The sequence below is a fragment of the Tympanuchus pallidicinctus genome, unplaced genomic scaffold (genome assembly GCF_026119805.1).
Source record: "Tympanuchus pallidicinctus isolate F22 unplaced genomic scaffold, pur_lepc_1.0 scaffold3, whole genome shotgun sequence".
NCBI classification, from domain to species: Eukaryota; Metazoa; Chordata; class Aves; order Galliformes; family Phasianidae; genus Tympanuchus; species Tympanuchus pallidicinctus.
In genome coordinates this window covers 66,438,855-66,464,322 of record NW_026294747.1, presented here as the reverse complement: position 1 = coordinate 66,464,322, position 25,468 = coordinate 66,438,855, and the positions used below count along the sequence as shown (strand labels likewise).

Sequence of the window (25,468 nt, the reverse complement as noted above, 5' to 3'; positions counted from 1 at the left end):
ACTAACACAAACCAGAAAAACACCTAATCCAGTTAAATCCCTACAAAACCAGTGTGTCTCCTTTGGCAGTGAGTTCTGATTTCAAACCATTCTGAATAAGATGAAAAACCAGATCCTTTTTTAATTTGTCTCGAACTGTTAGCACACAGGCAAAGCTGGCATTTCTTTTCCTTCAGCCAGAGAAACACTGCTGATGCGAGCTGCATCTTCTAAAGTCCCCCAGCAGCTCCCCATGGAAGAATGATGGAAGAATGATGCTTCTTCCCTTCTTCCCTATCTTCCTATCTGCTGTTCTCTTTTTTTTTTTTTTTTAATCAAAATCCTTCCCCCTGTGAACTGTGTCCAGCTACAGGAAGCACTGAAGTTTGTATATTTCTATCAGCCACCAGCCATGCAAAGCTCTGGTGCAGCATAAATCATGACAACAGGGGTGGCTTCCACCCAATCTCCATGGATTTCTACCTCAAATCTGCAAACAAATTGAACGCACACCAGAGCCCAAATGCTCCTGGTTCTCACACCTGTTGCAGCATCAAATTATTCCCCACAGATGCTCCTTGCTGGCAGACACCATTGTGGCAGGAAGCACCGCCTCGCTGCTGAGGTATTTTGAGAGAGAAGCACTAATTTGAGTGGAGCCAGGCATGAAAGGAAAACTGGAAATCTCTTTTTGCAAATGGATATAAAAAGTCTAGGAAGTGCTTGCTGATCCAACATGTGAAAGTGTGAGTGTTATATTGCTTGTGGGGAAGCCTATTTTTCCTACTCTTTGAAAAATTATATCAATGAAAACAGAATTAGGCAGTTATGTAGAGTGGGCGTTAGCAGAGCTCTGACAAGAAGGAAAGCGAAGTCAAGAACATCTCCTGCATCCATCTTTTCCTCTTTAGCAGTTCCCTATAAAGTTACCCAAGCAAATGAATGCCTTTTCCAGCTACTTGTTTTAGACTATTAAGGCATTCTTGCACAGGACAGGGCTCTTCTCATCATTTCCACAACCCCAGCCTCTGCTCCTCCTTGCACACCCCCATAATACATGGGGTTCTCCCTCATCCTCACTGCAGCCAAACCTTCTCCATCACTTGCTCCCTTACATCTCACTCCTCAAAGGTGACCTTCACACCACCAGTCCTGTCCATTGGTTGGCCTCTTCACTCAATCTGGTGTGATGCACAGCCATAACAAACACGAAGCTATTATGCTGAACATCTGAGATCACTTTTCGTTTTTTTCTTTTTAAAATATTTTTTACATATTGTTACAGGCTGCCCAGAGAAACTGTGGGTTCCCCACCCCTGGAGGTGCTTAAGGCCAGGTTGGATGGGGCCCTGGGCAGCCTGATCTGGTGGGTGGCAACCAGCCCACAGCAAGGGGTTGGAACTGGATAGTCTTGAAGGCCCTTTCCAACCCAAGCCATTTTGTGATTCTATGATTTGATGATTTTTGCATAGGGGTGTTTAGGTTTTCATTAGGTAAAGCCATGTTTTGGTATTTCAAGAGGACTTTTGGCGCAGAGTTGCTGATGCTGAAAACCAGTTGACACCCAAGGGAATGGTTGAGGAAACTGGTTACCTATGGAGTCTATCTACCTGAAAATTTTGACCTCCTCAAGACATCAAACTACTCAAAAACAAGCAAAAATCAAATTGACCATTACTGTGTCACTTCTGCTTTTATAGTGTGTGATATTTTTCACTATCAGGACTTTCCCCAGTATATTTCTCCTTCCAAATCCAGCTGCTCAGGGATGATTTTCTCAGCCTGCCAGGCACACATGCCCCACAGCACCCTAGTGCTTCAGTGAAGCTGGGCACAGCCACCCTTCTAAAGGCAAGTACAGAGCTGCTTCCCAGCTTGTTCCTGCAGACTGTATTAATTTTTAAGAGAGCTAAATTGATTTCTCATTTCATTCTCTCTAGCAGCAATGAACAAAATAGCTACATGGCAGAAATGCTCTCCTTCACGGTCTATAATAGTATGTTAAAAAGCCATTAATTCCAGGGTTTCTTGTCTTTAGCAAATAGGTTACTGTCACTGCTAAACTTAGGGAAGTGCCTAGCAGCAGCAAGGCGGGAAGCAAGGCAAACTCCCTCAGTGCTCTCAGAGTAGAGTATCTATTGAAAACCCTGAAGATGACAATCCAGAATGGGCTGTAAAATCAAAACCATGGATCAAGACATTTAACCTGCTCTGCTCTTCTTGTCAACTGGAGTGGTCTTGACAGAGCACGAACCTTAATCTGTTCTGTTTTAGCAACACAGGATGTCACTTCATGAGGATATTCAGATTACAAATAGCACATGGAAACTTCCACTGGCACCAAAACAATCTCAAAGGTCACTGTGTGCCTACTTAACTGTTTCATACATTCACAGATCAAAGAAAAAGTCATTCTAAACGTCATTCCTGACTAAACCTCCATGTAAGGGTGTGCTAACAGAATAGCCTCCTTCAGTCGTTCCCCCAGGTTTTCCTCTGGTCTACATGGCGTTTTCCTTCAGTATCATGTCTCTGTGCCAGCACAAGGTCATCTGTATGGTTTCTCTGTGCTGTGGATCTCAAAGATCAATGAAATCTTCAATGCCACGAACCACTGTGCTGTGCTCCAGGTAACTTCTTGTATATTTCAGAAAATATTTCAAAAGTGACCAAAAAGCCAGAACATCCACACGAATATCACAAAAACAAATTGCCATGAGGTGGGAAATATGATGTTCAGCACACCAGAATTGGGAGTGTGATAAGTTTTCTTTGAGCCATTAAGTTCAGTAAACCCATTCTCTCAAACCATTTCAACACACCATTAAAAATAATTGAAAGTAACTATTTAGTATCTCTGTAGAGCAAAATGGGCAATGAAGCAAGTATTCCAAAAGAGTAACCTGGCTTTCTTTATGCTTCTTCCAAATTTATACTAACCAGTGAGCAGTTCACATTGATTTAACACAAGATAAGAGCTGGGGTGAGCGTGTGCCCCCAACTTGCAGCACCTGTGTTCAAGAGCACCTACAAACACCACACAAGACTGGAAATTGTTCACCTGGTGATCAAGGCTTTCCTTCTACTCCAGTCCAACTTTGCTAAGGAAAAGGCTCTGACTTTGGTGACTCAGAAGCTCTTAAGATCACAGAGGAGCAGCCTGGAGAAGCCTATGCCCCCAGCTAACCATGCTACAGCTCTAACAATGCTATTCTATTCTTCAGGGCTCTCAAAGCAGCATCTCAACACAACCCTTTTTCACAGTGAATAATATTTGCACTTATGAAGTTCTTAATATCTATGCAAAGCAAACTATAAATAATTCATTTATTCCACATGCATCTGCACCATTTGAAATGCATCAGTGCTTTTATCAATACAGTGGGACGAATTTACACTGCACTGAATAGACTTGGGGGCATTTGGGCTCTCCATGAACTGTTGATTTGAGCATTATTATTAAAGGTAAACTGAAATAAATTACCTCAGTTACTGCAAGACATTTTTTTCAGCTTGGTAAATAAAACTTATTAGTTCTAGGTCATTAAATTAAATATTAGACTTAAAAAGAGCTTTGAGAGCCTATAATGCTCTCAAAAATATGCAGTAAAACATATGTGTCTCATTATCAAAGATAAAAGAAATGCTGTATTATATTTGGTTCTTAGTTATTAGTGCATTTTTCAAGAGGACTGATGCAAAGGCCCCTTTGCCATTCTCAGACACGAGCCAGGCACACAGACATTGTGGCTCCAGCTGAGGGGGCAGGTTTCCAAACAAGTAAATCATTTCCAAAAATGCCATTTAGAGCCTCTTGCTAAGCAATCTACTGTTCTCCTTCACATTAGAATAAATAATGTTTTCCCAGTTTTGCAGCTGCAGCAATTGGGCAGGGAGCAAAGACAGCAACGTTTGTTCTTCAGATGCCTGGGGGCATCCTTCAGCATCCCATGCCCCTTGCTGACCAATATATTTTCATTTCATGCTTTATTCTGTTGTTTGGCTACAACATCTCTGCAAGGACTATCTCATCATGCTGAGCCAGTGTTTGGCACAAAAAAGATGCACTCTCAGTTGGATCCTGCAGCCTCCAAAGCACAGCCCCAAATCCTGACAGCAGTCACCACAACATACACTCTGTCTTGTACGACATCAACAGCAAGGCTGGAAATACAAGTAATGATAGCAGGCTGCATCCAATCAGTTGGGAGTACCCAGTGAATTCCAAGCTCCCATGACACTGGGGTTGGAACCTGATGATCTTTAAGGTCCCGTAAGCTCCATAAGCCATTCTAAAATTCAACGATTATTAACTGTAATAACCAATACTGCAATGGAAGCACAGTTATGTCAGATTTGAGACCAGTTCTCTCTCTTTTTTTTTTTTTTTAGCTCATTTGAAATCGGAGAAATGACAGTGCTATTGATCTGACACTCATTATTTCTACTTGCCCACCACGAATCAAAAAAATCCTTAAACATCAGCACATCCCATCAATTTCAGTAAGTTTTCAGAATAATTTAATGTGTCATCCTGTAAATAAATACTCTTCTGGGAAAGGAAGGAAACAGATTTAAAGAGCTGAGAGAACTGAATTTTGCAGATGTCTGAGTGATGGTGGTACTGCACAACATTAAATCGTAGGAGGAAAAGGAAAACAAGGATAGAACACAGGTATCTATTTTTTTTGTTCAGATTCTCCACAAAACGTTGCTAGAATCACTCATTTTGTGGCACTTAAATAGGCAATTTTTCTGCTAAGCCATTTCAGCGCTCTTGCTGTATGGAGCTTTACAAGTCTGCTGTAGGCATTCTTTCATTTGCACTTAAACTGAGAATATGACACCAATGGGAAAGTGTGCTTAGGAATCAGGCTACTGCACTGTCATTTGGCTTATCAGAATTCTTGATCCAGATTTCACCACTTAGCCAGCTAGAGAGAACTGTGAAAAGCAACTATAACACAGGCAAGAAATTAATGTTGCAAAATGGCTATGGGTCCTTGGATGAAGGACTGCAGATTGCAGTCTTGTCTTCAAACACCAAATTACTTTTGTATACAGAATATTTATGGATTTACAAATAAATTTTCTAGTTATATTAAAATCAGTATCAGTGGTATTAATAGCAAAGCAACAACACAAGTCCTTCAAAAATATCTTGGCAGTTTTGCTCAATACAACTTTATATTCTCTTCAACAGAAACACTATTTTAGTAACATCAGGGCAGGCAAAACTCATTGGAGTTAGAGTGCATGAGAGCAGGGAAATGGAGTCAAATACATGCTAGGACTGGACTCTTACTGAAAGTGCATATGATACCAATACGTGAATGTAACTTGAAAAACACCTTTTATCAACAAAATAACACACGCATCAGAGAGGAGAGGTTATACACAGCCCCATGGCAGTGTTCCATTCTCTCTTTTCCTGTAGAAGTTTCATTCATTATAATTCCCTCATAGTCTATCAAATAACTAAAAAAAATAGCAGTGAACATCTCAATAAAAGCACCTCTTCCTCTTCCTTTATTAGGATCGTTAGGATGAGGGTGACTGGGGAACATGCTCATTCAACACAATCCTTCAGCACTCTCTCTTGGTTATGGGTATTATAAATGCTCCAAATGGGCGTAGTAGACAAGGAAAGCCAAACACAAGGAAGGAACTGATCCTGTTCCCTTATTAAATTCAAAGGAAAGACTAATAACTTCAGAGATAAAAGGACCTGGACTGGAACCTACATGAATGGCACACAATGGATCAACTTATTCTTGCCGAAGCTTCTTCAGTCTGCAGCAACTTCCAGCAGGAGCTGGATTCTTCGTCCCCTAAAGAGTTCAATTCCAGCAAGCACTACGTGTATTAATTCCAGCATTACTTGGTTTTCCTCTGACTAGAAAACACACAGCAGCATAAGACAAAAAGAGTACATGGTGTGTGTGCAAGCACCAGACCGGCTGCTGCTGGGCCACTGTTTTCCAGTTGCTTAGCAACACTTCACCTCCCTGCTGGAAAAGAAGTGTTTTGATGAGGGAATATAAAGAAAATGATTTGTTTATGGGGAAATAATGATTTTAACCACTTCTTCTAACCATCACCTATTGAATCCTGGGAGCACTTAGGGACAAAGGCTGCAGCTGTCAGTGCCTAGCTATGAGTCCACTGGAGATCTTCAAATGAAAAGTGGGAAGAACAGGGCAGTAGTTTTTGCATATGCGTATCTATAAATTGGGAGGAAAACTGGAATAGGAATTTGAGGACTGCATTTTTGGGGAACCTATTTTAGCTACCACCCTTGAACAGAAGGTTAGACAGATGACTGAGGCCCCTTCCAACCTCAACCACTATGTGATTCTATGATACATACGTGATTCTGTAATTTCAGGAGCAAAGAAGAGAATAGGGCAAACAAAAGAGGAAATACAAAGAGAGATCAGGGAACAAACCGGAGAATTATTTGTACCTCACTCACCAGTTATCCATTTAGCCTCTGGGTCATGAATTTTGAAATCAGCACTGAAGAGATCTTCCACTGTTATCTTCTTCTTCTGAGATAAGCTGTTATCTTCAACTGTAACACATTCAAAAACAGTTATTAATTCTGCTTTGAAATGTATCTGAAAGTATAGTAAGTGAGTAACGCCCTATGATATTGCATTCAGAAATGGTCCGCATTAAGCTTTCTATCACTCATAAACCCCTTTGTATTTTTAATGTAGAAAAGAACCATTTAATAGATCACGAACAGAAATCCCTTAGTTATTTATGTCTGGAATATCTTTGAGCTATCAGAGACCACTAAAAATTAACTCTGAATGATGGTTTGTTCTGCCAAAAGGTGTGTCAGTACAGATCACTTTCACCAAATTAAAAGAGAGACTCCAGTGCTCTTTTTTATTATTATTTTTTCTAAAGTCTGATTGACATTTCAATTACACTGCTTAATTTGATTTCCAGTGTACCAAGACGTATTAAGACAAGTTCTTCTGCATTATTTTATGAAAATAATAGGTCAGAGGAACTTCAGGAAACTGTCGCAGTTAGTTTCCACCATGGCATAAGGTTCTATCATAGGGCACCCATGGATATTATGCAGAGTGAAGCAGGATGTCAGAGAACAGCTGGTTCAGGTGCTGCTTTCCAAATGCCACCTTGAAAGCATAAGAAAAGGCACAAATGAAACTCTGCGCTGGAGCTTTGGGAAGGGACAGGGTGGTAAGCTCTTACCATTCCTTCTTTGCAGCATCAGACTATATTAGCTGCCAAAGGTCTTACAGACTCTAGGGAAATCAACTCTTTACATGGGCAGTGATAGGACAAAAGGGAAGAGTGGGGGAGGTTTAGATTAGAAGAAATTTGTATTTGATAAGGGTAAATTTTTATGCCCAGAGAGTTTGTGGATGCCCCATCCACAGAGGTGCTCAAGGCCAAGTTGGATGGGGCAGCCTCGTTTGGTGCCTGATCTACTGGTTGGCAACTTTGCCTGTGGCAGGGGGCTGGAAGTGAATGATCTTTGAGATCCCTTTGAACCCAAGACATTCTGTAATTCTATAGGTACTATGTTAACCTCAGTCATAGAGCTGGAGAAAAAAATAATAAAATATTTGATTAATCAGTGATCTTTTGGTGAAAAATTCAGATCTACTGACCTTTCGTCTAACACAGGGGCAAGTTGGAATGCTAATTAAGGATGCACGCTTCATTTCTCTGGCCCCAGCAGAAAGACAGCAGACAAAAAATACACTTTCAGGCTCTGAAGTTGTCCACCCCATCCTGACTATCACACCTGAGGATACCTTAGAGCATCTCAGCAAGTTGGTGGATACCACACTGCTGCAGAGTTATTGGAACTTCCTCAAGTCAGGGAAGCAGAGAATCAAGCATGTTGCCCACCACCTCTTTCGCCCTCGTATCTCTTCAGCCTCAGACCCATATGGCCGATGCCACAGCAATGGTGCACACAACACAAGGACAGATGATTTGAGTGCCAGGTTAGAAACCCAGCAACCAAACAGCACACATGCATGCTGAGAGAATTCGGTGAAAACAATGAATTTTTTTACTTCTGATTCAGTTTCAAAAATGTGATGGGAACCGTGCTGGTCAGATTCTTTCGGTTCATCTATGAATACATCCTTTAAGTTAGTGCACCCAAAAGGACATAGGCTGAATTGATGAAACCTCATTCATCAGGACACAAATGTAACAAGGATCCAAAACGCCAAAACTCAGAACAAAACAGAAAAGGTCAGACCTCCTTGCCTGTTTTCCCTCTGCGATACCAATGCTGTTTTTCAAACTTTCTCTCAGTTTCAGCAATGTTCTGAGGCTGTCTGATGGATCAGGCAATCTCAGCCACCTTGCCTTCCATCAACCCTGGGGCTCAGCTACAGGTCACTGTCCTGGGATAGTCTGCACTGCAAGCTGACAGGTATGTCTTGCTTTGCAAACGTCCATCTCTTGGCAGCCCTGATCCAGCACTTCAGAAACTCCCACCCCACCTTGCTTTCCTGCTCACTGCTTGGGCAGACGTGAGCCCTCTTCTACCCCAACAGAGCTCCCTGTATCACAGTGGGTAAGCTTTAAAATCCATGTTTTTGTTGGAAATTAATGTTTCTGTGTAATGCTTATGAATTAAAAAAATGACTCTTTTTCACATCTGGTTTCACATTGGATATTTACCTGCTCTTGCTAAGCAGCAAAAGCCATACAAAATTAAGTCCTTCTTAGCCTCACTCTTCATAGAATGGAATCGCAGAATGACCTTAGTTGAAAAGGACCTCTAATATCATCTAATTTCAACCCCCCCTGCCATGGGCAAGGCTGCCAACCACTACACCAGGCTGCCAGAGTCACATCCAACCTGGCCCTAATGTATCCATGGATGGGGCATCTACAACCTCTCTGTGCAACCTGTTCCAGTGGAACAATATTAAAAAAAAAAACAACAAAAAACCAACAGTCTTTTCCTAAGCACAATGCCTAATGATATTTTGGTATAGATTTGTTAATCAAAACTTCTGTAGTTTTGGGCCTTCTCTTCAGCTTTGATACGTGTGTGTGCACATGCATGTCTATAAACATTTGCACACGCTAATACAAATACACACATAATTGTTAGGATGAGACCCATACAGATGCCATATGCTGCAAGAAGTGAGCAACTGTCAATTAGGAAAGCTTCCATCCCACACTTTTATCACTTATATGAATAGCCTCACATTTTTCTAAGGTGGGTGGAATGGCAGGTCTCACACACACACAGCCTTTGGCATAGGCAACTGCATTATTAAATGCAAGCTTTCACCAGTTACTGCTTCTTTTAAGAATACAGTTCTAAAATATCAGAAGATATACAAATCATAAAACTGTTCAAGTTTTATTAGGATTTTATAATCCTAAGAATCCTCAGAATTAGCTAGCAGTACCGCACTCCCATTTTAAGCCAGCTGAATGCAAACAGTGCTCTTTCCAGTTTATGAGATAATCCTGAAGCAGGGTGAGACCTGCCTCCCAGAAACCATAACCAGTAGGGATTTCAGCCTTTCTGAAGCTGAATCCACAGCTGGAAGGTTTGAATTGATCTTACAGAAGAATCTTGCAGATATATATGAATCCTTTTTTTTCCCCCTAAATCATTAAATACCTTAATCAGCATCTGCTCTGCTAAACAAGCCTTGTCTGTTCCCCATTCTAACATTCACTCTTGCTTTTGCATGAGACTGCTCTGATGTTCACATTATGGGCAAATGCCATCCTGATGATACCAGCTGGTGATCCAGCTAACCACTTTCCTTTGTCTGAGCATGGACTGCAAGCCTGTATATTGACTATATCCCAGACCTGCTCTAAATTACTCTCTGTATGCACTGAATGATGCTCAGCATGTTTTAGAACATCTCCACATAACATGTGTTGGTGTTGCGCTGTAAAACCAGCCTTCAAACCAAAAGGAAATACTAAAAGAGCAATGGTTTCCCAGCCAGGGAGAAGGCCAAGATAGATACAAGCATGAAATGCAGAGATAAAATGCAAATTATATTTGTACTAGCACAGTAGTGTCAGATTAGACTCCAATATTACCATCAGAAGAAAGACTTAAGTGTGAAGTATCCCCAAGAATTTCACTCTGCTCACGCCAGGCTGCACTATCCACTTGAGAGATGCAGAGAAGAGGATTCTTTCCAACATCACTTTCACTTGGCAGCAGCTCCCAACATCCACAAATCTGCTATGCCTCCTTACTTCCATGTTCTGTCCTTCCCTTGGCTAACAGCTAAAATATCCATCACTGTATTTTCTGGAAACCCAAAGATAAACATTTCTCCAACCAAAGAACTATTCTAGGGCAGGTAGATGCAGATTCTGCATCCCCTTTTGGACAAGCTTCTTTATCTTCCTCTCTCCTACCTTTCTGGTAGGAAGTGCTATCTGCAGTCAGCACTAGCAGTGACCGTGCTTGTGATGTTTGCCAAGCCGGCCTCAATGTCTCACTTAGCAGTGCCTGTGAAATGAGCCACTTGTTAACCCTGTGCCATCGCATGTCCTTATAACAAGCTCCAGGGCCAGTGGCCTAAAGAAGACTGATCTCAGCTGCTGCCAAGCCACAGCAGCAATCTAAGCTATCAGATTTTACCCTTGGCAGAGCCTCACCATGAAGCAGTCTATCCATAATAAAAACAGAAGCAGTACTGAGCTCAGAGTTTTGTATTTGCATGCAGGGAACAGTTCAGAAAGACCAACAAGGAATAAACCAACCCAAATTCCATTCTGCTATATCAGAAATCCCAAAAAATGTGGTTTGAAGTTTTGGCATATAAATTCACTTGGCACTTTGATCAGTTTTAAACAGAGACATTTTCAAAGGTGCTGCTTGGAACTCTTGCTAAATATGTGCTAATTAATACCTATTTATTTCTATACACGTGTATACACAGAAATACAAAATGTCTGTGTATGTGCACATACCAAGAACACATAAATACATATGACTTTTACTTAGTTCTCAGTGCATGCACTTCACACTCCCAGTTCATATCATCTAAAATAGAAGGTAATCATAATAACTCATAGTTACTTTTTCTTTTTTTTTTTTCCTAAGAGAATATTAACAACATGGTCTCAATGCTCAGTACACCTTTTCTGTATCACAACTTACCTGGACAACAGCACTGTAGTATCTACAGTCAAAACAGTCATTAATGGATATATAAAATACATAAATGTAAATCATGAGTCACCTCCTCTATGGAGAAGGAGGAGTAACGCTCAGGAGAAGTCCTAAATGAGGTCTATGGTAGAAGCCAGAACTGAAACCAGAACTCCTAATCCTCATTAGATACTATTCTAACTGTCTGTACAGACATTCTTATTACAGGTGCTCACGTGGAAGGAATGACTCGTGACTCAGACTGTACTTAAGGTATTTGTGCTGTTCCCCACGTATCCACCTACATGGGATCTTGCTCTTTATGGAAGCTATACCTGTGCTCTCATCTGTGCAGTGAGAGCCACTGAGAGCATCACGAACTCCACAGGTAAGGGTTTAGGAATCTGTGCTTCAGCATGCATTTTTGAAAAGACAAGGATTCAACTTCCATAAAGTAGGAGGTAACGTTTCCATAACTAATGGGTACCATTCATCACAGCAGGTAAGTGTTGCCCGATGTGAATACAAACCACAGGCCATGCCTTAAAATGCCTCAGAGATGAACTGCATGACCCAAAGGTGTTAATCTGAACCCTAGCAAAAGCATTTTAAAGAATGATTCTTAATTACGTTTAACCTTAATTAACTTAATTACTTAATTACTCTAGTGTGACCATGCACTGCTTATGTTTACATTAACAAATTCTGGATAGCATGAAATAAACTGAACATAGCATATCATTAAGTAATCAAAAGGACACCTCAGTGATTGTTTCACTCATTTTCCAGTTAATTATGTGAAGTCCTGTTTCTCTGTTTGTCGCTCTCTCCTCTTACAGCAGGACTATTGGATAAGAATGGTGTCAGGGAAGATGGGCCAGAACTGCATGTCAGTTCACATGCCACAAGTTCCTAGAAATTTCTGCCTTGCAGTTCCCATCTCAATTTTCCTCTTCGCCACCTTGATCTCTTCCATTTCCTATAGTTTAATTTCTCCCTTGCTGCCTTTCATCTATTCCATCTGTGCTTGCATGTACTCATCCAACGAGGAGACCCTTTTCTTCTACACACCCCTCTACAGGTGATCTTCTACCTTATTCTATGTTTTGTAGCTCCTAACCCTTTCCAACACTGTATTCTATGCTTTTCATCTCATTCATCTGTCCTTTCATATTTAGATTGCAAGTTTCTCAGAGCAGCAAAAGCACATTACTTCTGCTTAAGAAGTCATAGAAATTTCAAGAGCTGTATAATACATAATAATCAATAATCATAATGATATCACATTAAGATTCAAAACTACAACCTCAACAGCTACTGCAAGAGAAGTAATTTGTAAAGATTCCATGTACAGAACCGTGCTGAAGCTCCGTAAACAAGATTAACTTAAAGAATTTCTTATAGGGAAGTTACTAATTATCTGCTGGAGTTATCTAGCACATACCTATCTGGAGTTGCTTTGTAAAGCTGAAACACCATGGTCTGATATGAAAGCCAGTGCAGTGAAAGGATTTAGGTGCCTACACATAGGTATTCAATGCCATGGTAGATGCTCCTAGGTATGCAGTGAATTGCTGGTTGCAGCTCCATGTGGGCATGGACTTCAGGAAGTGCCATGTCCTAACTGAGTGCCCCACATCAATGTCTCAGGTGCCCTCTACCTCTAAAACAACACTTGCAATCTGTGCTGAGGGAACCAAGTTTCTCATGCTGGTACCTTCAGCTCAGCAGTGGTCTTGTTCTTTGAGTCAAAATGTAAAACTCTAAACCAATCTGCTTACAAATGGTATTGAACTCAGCATCTCATCAAGCTAAAGAACTCCAAGGATGATTCCTTAGATGCTGACTTTGCAGTCAGCTTGCAGTCCTTTTACTCTTGGAAGTGTAAAATTATAGAAGAACACAGAATGAAAATGAGTTAAAGGTGATAAATACCTGGTGTCAGGAGTATAACAGAGGTGACAATCAGGGAGCAGATAACGAGAATAACAAGTAAGGCAATTGCAATTCCTTTCCAGTTTCTTTGTGGAGGATTACTCCCCACCAGCTCCTAGAAACATTAAAGGAAAGCAAATGTTTAGAAAAGGCACTGAAAGACAGAAATAAACTGCAGAAAGTGAAGAGCAAAGTATTCCTGCACAACCACAGCATGTGGCCATGGTCAGGCAAGCAGGTAAGCCGAGTACAGTTCATGATGTTGTAACACATTGTGGTGTCAATATAATTCCTTCTAAATCAAATGATGTGATAAACAAGTGCACTGTGCCCACAGGATGCTCAGGCATCGCCTGCCTACACTGATCTCGCTTATCAAAGGCCCATTTCCCACCTACCCTTATTAGGTCTGAATGAAGAGCTTTCCAGTAACTTTCAGATGACTTTTAAAATAAGATACTAGAGAGGAATACAGGGAGATAAATAATTCACAGGGGCACACAGGGAGATAAAAATCCATTAGGATATCTCCATGGTGACCTTTTTGCCTTCTGAGAAAACATCACATCCACTCAAACCACCTCTCCTTGATTCCTATGTTGTTAGGTCTAAGGACATGAAGACAGGCATCATGTCTAGCACACCCATTGTATTTACTCTCATCTTTTGCTGGATTTTCCCTTATTATTGCACACTGAAAGTGAATTCATTCATGCATGAAGCAGCTACAGCATGAAACATCCATGCTCTCCACTTTCCTAGAAAGCTGACTTCCCTCCAGAGATCAGACCTCAGAGCCTGAACAACTCTAAAAGCTCAACCTTCATGCTGACCTCTCTAATTGTCATAGTTTCATGGTTTGTCATCAGTATGCTCATGGGTCCATAGGTCCCTCTGCCCACTTGTCAGGGAATCCAGATGAACCAGGCCAAACCATGACACTAATTTAGGATTCTTGCTTCATTTCCTAAATTATGAGGTATAATTTAATGATTTTCTAATACAAACATCCTGGTACCTGTTCAGAGCCTTTTCTTGCTCCCCTCCCTCTCCCCAAGGAACACAAAAAGCCTGTAATAGAGTAAGGGTTTCTGTGATCCAGAAAGCTTATTTTCAACTTTTTTAGCAACCTCTTCCCTCCTTGCTTTTTTCTCAACTGTACTTGGCTTTTTATTTGAAATGCAAAGTAATAAGAAGGAACAAATTTATAGAGGAATCTGAAAAGTAGGTCAGGGTCCTTGAGAAACACAATTTTGCCACCAAGCAAACAGAATGTAAATACTTGCATTTTTATAGCATCTTCATCCTAGGTACCTTTACAAATGTTAATCTCATCTTAGGACGGAACACCTTTACTGGGCAAGTATTTTGGACTCCATTTCAGAGAGTGCAAATAAACCCAGGAAAAAAAATCCAGGTGTTGTTATAAAGGGGCAGAAATATTCTTCCTTCCACAGCAGGGCACGGGGTGACACAAGAAGATGATGGGAGAAATGGGGAAAAGCAGCTGAAAAACCACAGTGCTTCTGTAGAGCCACTGCAAACCCTGTCTGTGTCTGAAGGACATGCAGAGGGAAGTGCAGGCAGCTCTACAGGACTGATGGAAACACTCCCTGGAAAGAAACTAACCAGCTCCCCAAATTTAAGTTTTAAATTTGAGAGAACTACTTCATGGGTTTGAATTAGATCTACAGACCCAGATCTACAAACCACAAAGTTTCCCCATTCATACATGTTCTCAAGCTTTCGATGCATTGATACTTCCATTTAATCTGTTATCATATCAAAACTCCATTAATTCTTTAGTCATTATATCAATAGTGGAGCAAAAGCACAGCAACTAAAACTAGGAACTTCTAACACATCCTGAAAACTATTCACCAACAAAACTTTGGGGTTTAATACACTGCAACGAAGCAGAAGGAATGTTTCCATTTTGCTTTCAAAACATCATCAGAAATTTTTCCCAAATAAAAAGCAAAGAGGAGATAAATGACATTTCAAATGAAGGCAAACAGCTTTATTGAGGACAGGCCTGGACAGCAGCTTTGTTGTTCTCAGTCACTTGTAGTCTCTTCCAATGGAATTACTTACAGGACATCAGAACACAATGCCATACAAACCAGCACCCATGTCTTGGGTCTTTCCTAGCTTTATTTCTCTTGATTCACAGAATCATAGAATCATAAAGGTTGGAAAGACCAATAGGATCATCTAGTCCAACCATCAACCCATGCCTGTGACCACTTCAGCACAGCGCCACACCTCCACATTTCCTGAACTGTTCCCTAGCTTCCCATGTCTTTGGCTACAAGCTCCCATCCCTTAAAAAGGAGCACCTGCAAGCATACATCAGCTGTTTATATTGCTCAGATAAGCTTCTGTGTGGGTTCCAGAAGCCAGAAATGTGTTTAATTAAGCCCTTGGCAGCCAAGGATTTAAGCAGATAAGAAGCACTCCTGAAGTGGCATCTCAAAGGGTTTGTTTCCAATGTGCAGCACAAAGGTCTAATTTGCCCATTACTGAAAGATTCTGTATCCAAACTCAACAGTGAACTACAGCTGTTAATTCTGAAGTTATTACTTTGTCTTCAATGCTGAAATCTGAGTATAAACCAAGTACACATAGTTTCTGCCCCAACAAAACAACCTACCTAAAAACAGGATAGGAGATGTCAAAACAAAGCCAATCATCTATGTGAATCACCTGCCCTCTGCTTCTTAGGAAGAATTCACACAAAGCCTGTATGACCTCTGCAAGGAGGCAGTCTGACAGCCTCTTTTTTCTCCTTTTTCCCTTATCCATTTCCACCCCCTTCTATCTCTTACATAAAACCTTAATTCCTTCTGGATTAGGGAAGTAAAACACAAGTTACCACAGCTTTTAAAGTAAGCAGCCACTATTGATGCTGCGTATTACAAACTGTAAATGTTATCACTCTCATCTTCATTTATGATTGAAAAATAACACTACCCACCTGTGAACCTGACTTTGAAGCCATAAATCCAGACAGATACAGTATTTTAAGACTCTAAAATATGGATTTGTGGTGACATATTTTCCTCCCTGTGAAAGAATCACTGCACTGACATGTTAGGGATGAAGGCAGGACACGTTCTGATCCAAGATGCTGTCAACAAAATTATTTCTGGCATAGTTATTTGAAACCTGCCAAAAGTCTGCCTGCGTGGTGGCAATATTACAATAATAGCTTTTTGAGACAAGAATTCAGTCATCTTTGTTTTCAGTAGCTATGTCAATGCTGTTCAATGAAAGAAGGACACTGCAGACCTCATAGAATTAAAGAATCAGAGAATCATGGACTGGCTTGGGTTGAAAGGCACCTCAAGGATCAGGAATCTCCAACCCCCTGCCACATGCAGGGCTACCAACCTCCATATCTAATACTAGACCAGGCTGCCCATGGCCCCATCCAACCTGGCCTTGAACACCTCCAGGGACGGGGCATCCACAACCTCTCTGGGCAGCAGTTCCAGCACCTCACCACTCTCCCTGTAAAGAACTTCCCCCTGATATCCAACCTAAATCTTCCCTCCTTCAACTTAAAACTATTTTCCTTTGTCCTGCCATCATCTGCTCTTTTAACGGATTGACATCGCTTGGCAGGCACTGGTATTACCAAATAATGCTATACATCTTGAGCCAAAATCCCTGAAGTATCAAGAGTGCCATAGAGGGCAGGTCGTGGTGACCTTTGGGTACTTTTCTACATGGAGTTGTCACTTCTGTCCTTAAAGAAAAGTAACTGAGAGTATGTGCTATCTGGTGTCATGCACCTACAGACCATTCAGAATACATAAAGTACATCTACATCTGCTGGAAATCTCAGTGGCACTGCTACATGTGCAGACAGGAAACTGAGTTCTCCTCTCAGTTATGCCAGTGTAAATCAGAAAGGATACAATAAAATAAAGTGAAAAGTAATTGTATGAAACAAAAGCTGCCTAAGTACGGGCTTGGGGGAGGTTGGATGGGGTTTATAGAAAACTTTTTGTATGGTTACCATACCTGCCATTCTTGCAAATGCTTTTGCAAGCTCTGCTTCTTGAACTTTCAGTTTGCTTCCCTATTTTAACTAAATAACCCGAGCACAGCCCAAAATGCTACACTCAAACAAAGCAAAGAAAGAAATCTTGTTGTCACACAGTTAATTCAGGTGTGTTCTACCTACTATTTGTGCTCCATTACTCTGGATTATAACTTTTCCCTGAAGACACAGCATGGTGAGTACAACATATGTGGCAAGCCAGCCCTCAAATTTCCAAGCACAGCCCAGAATAAATACACTGTTCAGGAAATAAACACTTTTGTCCCTGGCAATAATGACCTTCAATGGAAAATAATCTTGTCATTAATTAGCTCTACATAACACAAAATTGCTGCAGATTATGACTGCTGAATAATACCACAAATAAGATGAAGAGTCGTTAGTCCGTATCAACAGATTATTAACCTTGCCTTGCAAAAACAAAGTAGTAATTGCAGTGATAACAGCAGCAAATTGTTAGCATAGAAGCGGTTACAGTGGGAGGTTTCCTGTTGTATTGCTGATTGATAACACACTCCCCCACGTCTGTGTCCTCTGCTGCTCTCCTGCCTTGAATTTAGGATGGAGGCTCTTCCTGGGCAGGAATAATTTTTGGTACCCTGCCTGGCAGATGGCAGACCTCAATCACTAAAGAACTTAGAGCATATCATAATACAGGTAAACAATAATAAGCAAATAACTGCATCTTTATCTGTGAATTCAAGCCAAATTGCTTTTGCTGGGGCTTTTTATTTCCTTTCCTCTCCTTCTCTACAGCAAACTCCACTGTTAAGATGCTAAAGGTGACATTTCAGAGACCTCAGTGAGAGGAAGAAAAACCCTTTCTGCTTTTACAAATGAGGCATGGCACGCATGTGGGCTTTCCTGCACAAGTCAACAGACTGATTAAGAGGGATGAAAAATGACAACTGTTATGCTTTTCTTCACATTCCACTGATAAAGCTAAACACGGTGTTACTTCTAAATTTACCAAAAAAGTCTGTAAAAAAATCTAAATACAGTAGTATCTGGAATTCCTAGCTGTGCTGTTCCTGTAGAAATGGATATTTAATAACTTCCCATCATTTTTTATGAGTACTGTGATGAAATGATTTTGGATTCCCTCCAAACCTAACAGCACTGGAAGATTAATTTAGCATCTTTCAATCCTGAACTGGCATCTCACATGACTTTTGTACTCAAGCATAGTAATCACATCACAACACTCTCTTAGCACTTTACCATGCACAAATAAACAGATATTGCACAGATATGCACAAATATTACTACTCTAAGTATTCCCAATTTTCCCTAGTGCTTAGGGACAGAGAGACAAAGTAAATTAGAAACTGGGAATGTGAACTCTGAATCATAGAATCACAGAATGGTGTGGGTTGGAAGGGACCTTAAAGATCACCCACTTCCAACCCCCTGTCATGGGCTGGCTGCTCCCCACAAGATCAGGCTGTCCAGGGCCCCATCCAACCCGGCCTTGAGCACCTCCAGGGATGGAGCATCCACAGCTTCTCTCGGCAGTCTATGCCACTGCCTCACTGCCCTCTGATTAAGCAATGTTTTTCCTGACATATAATTTAACTTTTCCCTCTTTTACCTTAAAACCATTCCTCCTTGTCCTATCACTAACAGACAACGTAATAAGTCAGTTCCCTCCTGCTTACAGGCTCCCTTCAAGCACTGGAAAGCCATAATGTTGCCCTCCCAAAGCTTTCTCTTCTCCATGCTGAACAAGTCTCTCTCAAACCTCTGAAATCCTGCCAGGAGCTCTTCCTCTAGATGAGTTAACATCCAGCTTTGAACAAAGCTGGGATTGTTGCATGAAGCTCCAGCCAAGGACATGGCCATCTTCTGTGTGAAGCCTAGGAAAAAGGAGATGGCCATGGCTGCACGCATGCATGGCACACAATGTATGTGATTTGAGACACGTTCACTCGAGAATTGGGATGATTCTGCTTTAATGCATTCTTATTAATCATCTTCATTCTCCAACTTCAGCTTGATTCACTCATCCACCATGTCCTAGATCCTTTTACAGCTCCTGGCACAGTGGGACTGCCAGTGCTCACAGGGGCACATAACTGCTACTGTAATTCAAAGCATAATTAAAGATTTATTCCCAATAGCAACAGACTTGATAAAATCAACAGCTTTTCTTTGACTTCATTTCACTGTTTGATATAAGTACTTACGTTCTGCTACTAAAACTGAACCAAACTATTTGCTAGGGTGAAATACCTGCTACAGCATCACCTCAAATTGGTTTGATGCTTAGGATTCTATTTCATAAGAATCTGTGTTTCCATCAGATCCATGAAAAGACTGGAAAGCCCAAATGCTGCAGATTATAATAGATATAAGACCCCATGTGCTACAGAGCTTACTTAACTCCAGTTTTGCCACCATAAAGCACTGAACACCTGGCTCCATCTAACCCAACATGCACACAAGCCTCCAAACAGCTCATTCCCATACAAAGAACATCTGCAAAAGATGATGCTGCTAAGGCATGCCAGGATGCCACTTTTCCACCTTATTTCTTGAACAATCAGTTTCAAGGAATGGGAAAATAAACCTCTCTGCAAGATTTGAAAGCTTTGAGAAACTCTCCTTTACTTCTCCCAGTTCCAAACAAATCACAGAATCATAGAATTATTGAGGTTAGAAAAGACCACCGAAATCAAGTTCAGCTGTCAAAACATCATATGGGTATCAAATGCCATGATGCTAATACTTGCTAACAGACAGTAACAGTTTTTAGAGAAACTCTATTTCAGAAAAATAAAATATAACATTCAATTTCTGACTCTGAATACCAAGGAAGAATTTGTGATAAGGGAAGTGGTGAGGTGTTTAATCTCCCTGGGCAGAAAAGCAGCATAAGAAATTGTTTAATATTTTACTAAATCCTAGACACTTTTTTTTTTTTTCCCCCCTATAATCCATTTTGTAAATAATTTGTTTGTAAGTGCTTCAGGAAAGAAAACGTGAAGTGAACAAAATGTAATTCTTTAGTAATTTGTTTGGGAACAATGTGAGAATTGGCCATTAAGACAGCAGAGTTTTGTGGTCACCAAGCTGTGAGGGCAGCTGGGGCAGGAACACCAAAGCAATGGGAACAGCCGGGGGGAAGAAAATGGGTTTATCATTTCATTTTGCACTCTCCTGAGGTGTCCATCAAATTCAAGATGTAGAAATTGCACTGCGTGCTAAGAAAATAAAAACAACCTTGTAAGGTTACTTGGAAGCAATCCTGTGATAGTCTACCTATAATATAGATGCATGTGTGAATTATAATAGGCAGGGACAATGGAAGGGTAGATTGGCCCACGTTGGCCAAAACATACGTGACTCTCATTAACAATCAAAGCTTCATGCATATATGGGCAAATAAATAAAATAATTACAAACAAACAAAAACAAACAACCCCAAACCAACAAATATCAACCAAAAGAAAAAAGAATAAACATCCAGAAAGAAGAGAAGCACCTTCATTGCAACTGTTCATGCCACCTGCTGTCTTTAAGCAGAGGTTTAAATAAATCAGCTGCTTTTTAAAAGATCAAAACACCATCACTTCCACTTCTGGAGGATGGTGGATTTTAGATGAAGTCCCTGGCCAACATGAGTGTTGCAAGGTGATGGCTCCCAAAAGCCCTGCAGATATGGGTGTGTTTGGTCAAAGCTGGTCAGACATAGGACCAACCTCTCATGTCCCATAATGGTGATGGGACAGGGCCAAGGGTGGATGGACGGCGTGAGGTGACACCGCAGTGACAGCTCAGAGCTCTTCTGGGGAAAAAAAACCATTTGATCAAAGCCCATAATAATGATACCTAAGCTTCCCTGGTGAGACGCAAAGCAAAATTCTTTTACTTACTGAACAAAGAAAAATGTCCAAACTTACAGGCAGCTGATGATAATATCTGATGGGCACACACTAAAACACTCAAACTTTAGTGAAGGAAATCACACATTTCTGTCCTACTGAGATATGCATTATACATAAAAGTCAAGTTCAGCAAATATATATAATAAATGCACATCTCCCTTAAATAAGTCTGCAGTATCTCACAAGAAATAAACATTCCTTCCTGTTTTAAACCAGAACCTATCCTTACTGAGGTTGATAACATTTTTAGTAGCATGCTGGAGTCCTTTCATCTTTTCCATATAGCATAAATTAATCACATTATGATGCCACATTCCTCAAGTGTCTGAATATCCTATAAGAATTAAAATACAGTGCAGGACATATATAAACTGCCAAGTCCAGATTTATTCTCAGTGCTAAAATTCAGATTATTTTTAGACTTTTCTAACAGACCTTTTATTTCAAGCCAAACCATTTTATCCACTGTAGAAGACGACTGTATCACATCACCTTTCCTAAATGCTCAGGCATAGCTCAAATATTCTCAAATCAGAAGCCATTTCATGCATATCCTGATTTGATGGCCAGGAAGGCTTTTTTAAAAGAAGCCATAATTCGCCCTGGTTCTTGTCCAGTCCTTGCTTAGGAAAACTGCAGTTTGATGGATTATGGCTCTTCGAGGGTACTTGGGCTTTCAGCATGAAATGCCAGAGGACTGGCTCAGCACCAAGGGCTGCTGTCAGGCAAAGTGACACCAAGGTCTCTAGAGGTTTGTGAGTCTTAATGCTTCATCTATTTTAATTGATTTCTATTTTTACGAAGGCTCTCACAGCCCATTACAAAAAAACTTTGTTGTCATTTATTTTCATTTTCAAAACTTTCTGGGTGGCAGTAAACATAACCAACAAACAGTAAGTCATTTTTTTCTTGGGAAAGTAAAGTGCCAACTTTATTTCCCATATAATGCTGCATTAGCAATGAAGTCTCCCCATATTGAGGCAAAGAGCTCACGAGTACCTTGGTCTTCTCTATGCCTGCTGAAGCCAGTTCTCCTTTCTCTTTTATTAGAGGAGGTACATCCTCCTTTGTCTAATTCCAAATCCCTAAAACCAACCGATCACAATATTTTTCACCCAGACCTACTTCTCAAGGGTCACTGCCATCCAGCAGCAAAGCAATTGCATTATCTTGATGATTTTCAATCTCCCTGCACAATTCATGCTAGCACCTTAACAGCAATGAACATGCAGTAGGGTTTTAAAGGAGAGAAAAATCGCCCAAGCAAGCACAATGACCTTTGAGTGGATTTTCATTGCATCCATGCAAAAGTGCTTCAGAAAGAGATAAGAGAGAAGGTGAGTGCCTAAGAAGCAAGGAGATTATTCTCTGCACCTCATCAGTCCCTTACTCCCCAGAAGAAGGATTTCCTTTCCAATCTTTAGTGATTGGAACAGGTTCAACAGTGAGAGAGCCATCTCCATATTGCTCCACATTGCTGAGGATCTTCAGAACAACTTCTGATTAAATATCTCAAGAAGGTCCTCTATCTTCTCTGAAAGAGTGTGCTGGAAGGGGCTGCCCAGGGATGTGGTAGAGTCAATGTCTCTGGAGCTGCTCAAGAAGTAGATGTTGTACTGAGGGGCATGGTTTAGTGTGGAAATATTGGCAACAGATGGACAGTTGGACTGGAAGACCTTGGAGGTCTTTTCTAACCTATGATTCTATGATCTTCATCTCCTTGTCCACTGCACTCACCTTGTGAGATTTAAGGACATCTTAAACACAAGCTATGGTACCAAAAACCCTTCCAATATGAATTTCCTCACCAACTACCCCAACCAGCCCTCTCAGAACACCCTCTATGAGATTGTCAGTGTGAAATCAACCTCTCCTTACACCCTGCACAGGCCAATGTCCTCAGTGATGTTCAGATCCTTAATTCTCTGTGGCTTTACCAGGAGTCAGGCATGAAACGCTCCCAAGGACGTGAGTCGTGGTGCCTTTTTTCTCCTTCTCTGTGTTCAAAGATAAAACTCTTCTATCACTAACAATGGAGTTTAGAAGTGATCAGATATGTAGCAGGGGGAGAAAACAAATGTTGGGGGCTGAGGCTGTGCTATTTTTAAAGAGAGATGAAAATTAATATAGGCAGGATCTCACTTACTACCTGAAAAAAATATGTCCAGAGAAGAATGGGAACTCTACCAATTAACATACTCTCTACATATGCATCTCTTCAGTATCCAAAGTTACATCATTTTTCTTTGACACATACCATAAGGGAATGACAAAGTTAATGTACTGTACGTAGGTGCATTTTTAAAAATCAATTTAAAGGAATTCTGTCTGCTGCAAATTAGGCTCTGGCACTGGGGAAAACCATCAAACTCAAATTAACAAAAGGAACAAAAGAATTTAATTTAAAACTACAGTCTAATTGTACTGTCACTGTGGTGCACACACAAATACCAGCAAGGCGCATTTTTTGCATTTTATGATTTCAAGAAAGCTATTATCAGTGAAAGATAGCACTGAATCATAATTAAAAGCAGGACTCTCCTTCCTACTGGCCTGCACAGCTCAACATTTTCTGCAATACAATATAAAGTCATTATGGCTCAAAATCCCACTTATCAGCTCTCCTCACGTTCATCAGATCATGATCCCTCTAACTCCAGCTGCATACTCTTCTGTATACTCTGAAAAAGAAGGATTTGGCTTCTGAATTCCTAGTTTCCTATTCAGCAAAACGTTAGATGGCTTTGGTACAGCTGGACTCACATCTGCACAAAAGACCTCAATCAAAGTTTCAAGCTCACGCTAATATTGACTAACAGTTCCTCTAACTCCATGGTATTGCCTCCATAATGGTACTGCTGGAAACTGGGTCCCACAAGTTATCACAGAATCGTAGAATGGCTTAGGGTGGAAGGGACCTCAAAGATCATAGAGTCACAACCCTCAGCCAGAGGCAGGGACACCACCCACCAGATCCGGCAGCCCAGGGCCCCATCCAACACGGCTTTGAACACCTCCAGGGGAATTACGCACGTGGGCTCTCGATCGCCCTTTCTTTGACCTGCAGATTATGATCTCTTCTTCCCCTTACAATGACTATACACAGAGAATCTACTTTACCTGCTGAAGACACCAGCAGCATAGTGACCTTCATACTCAGTTACAACAAGAACACATCCTCCATGTTACACAGCACCACACAGTGTTTCCCAAAATTATCATGTCACAGACCTCATCCTTTTCTCATGTAACATTTGCTGTCACCAAATTCAGGAACAGAAAGCTGGCACCAAGGGCACTGAGATTTTGTGAAAAGTTCTGTGTCAAAGAAGTGACAAAAGGATGTGACAGCTGATCCATGCTCCACACACTGGCTATTGTGCTGGCTGCCATCAAGCAGCAGCAGCAGCAGGACAGGCGGGTCATATGAGCTGGCCTTATTTTCCTTCCCCTTCATTGACATAAATGCCTCTGCATTTATCAGCACTTCCTCTGGTCCATTGCTACCTGCCTCTGCAGATCATTGTTGATGTAAAGAATCTCAGTTATTTAATGATGGGACAAATATTCAGCCATTAGCAAATAAGGCCTTGAGGAAGAGAGAACGTGGCTGTTTTTCTGTTGGCATTTTACTCTCCTCCAGTGCCCCCAACACTGCTGGCCCAGTCCTGCTCTGCCTTGTCTGTCCTTTCATAGGGTTTTGTTATCTCTTTCCAGCCAAACTCCACCTGTTAACAAATGAAGCAGTATAACTACAGCCTTTTTGTCAGATCAGCCTGCTACATAGCATTTACTCCCTCCTCTCACAGCTGGTCTGAGCTACTAATGAAGGGAGAGCCAAGAGTTAGCCTTTTGGTTGCCAGGATAAAATACAGTATCAAAGCTTATTACTTCACATAAAAAAGAAAAAAAAATGAAAAAAAATACCATGGTACCAGAACATTCCCCCCTACAGACCCTCCTACTTAAGCTTTGCACAAGAAGCCAGTTCTCTTTTATTCATTAGTTTTCATTTCAAAGGAAATGAGAGACAAACTGTCCTTTAGCGAGCTGAGTGGAGCTGGACTTTTGTTCCCCTGATGGAACACACAGCCAAGGGCATGGCTGCAGCCCCTTCCAGAGGCAGCAGCAGTGGGAGCTCAGCACTACAGCTTCTTCTCCCATATGGAGAGAGACTCCGGCTGCTGTGAATAATTAATGAAAAATATTCCTGATCAGAAGAGCAAAAGCAGCAGAGGAACTGCAGAAGTAAAAACCAGTGGCTTTCTTTTCCCTTGCCTTCCCTTCCCTTCTTTTCCCCCCTTTCTCCTTTCCTTTTCTTCTTTTTCTCTATTTTTTCCTCTTTTCCTCCCTTCCCCCCCTTTTTTTTTTTTCTTTAATTTCATCCCATTTCAGCTCACAGTGGAAAATTACACTCTTAAAGCTGAAGGCACACCCCACTGCCTT

General features: G+C 41.0%; 1 protein-coding gene across 6 annotated transcripts in view; it reads right to left on the bottom strand.

The window, feature by feature from the left end:
* DPP6 (dipeptidyl peptidase like 6) overlaps nt 1-25,468 on the bottom strand; it is a 486,394-nt gene that overhangs the window by 143,511 nt on the left and 317,415 nt on the right. For all 6 annotated transcript variants that reach the window (XM_052692599.1, XM_052692601.1, XM_052692602.1 and 3 more), the window contains exons 2-3: nt 13,067-13,181; nt 6,455-6,553 (exon numbers count right to left, since the gene is read on the bottom strand). In XM_052692599.1, the coding sequence (XP_052548559.1) occupies nt 6,455-6,553; nt 13,067-13,181 (214 nt within the window). The remainder of the gene's footprint in view (nt 1-6,454; nt 6,554-13,066; nt 13,182-25,468) is intronic.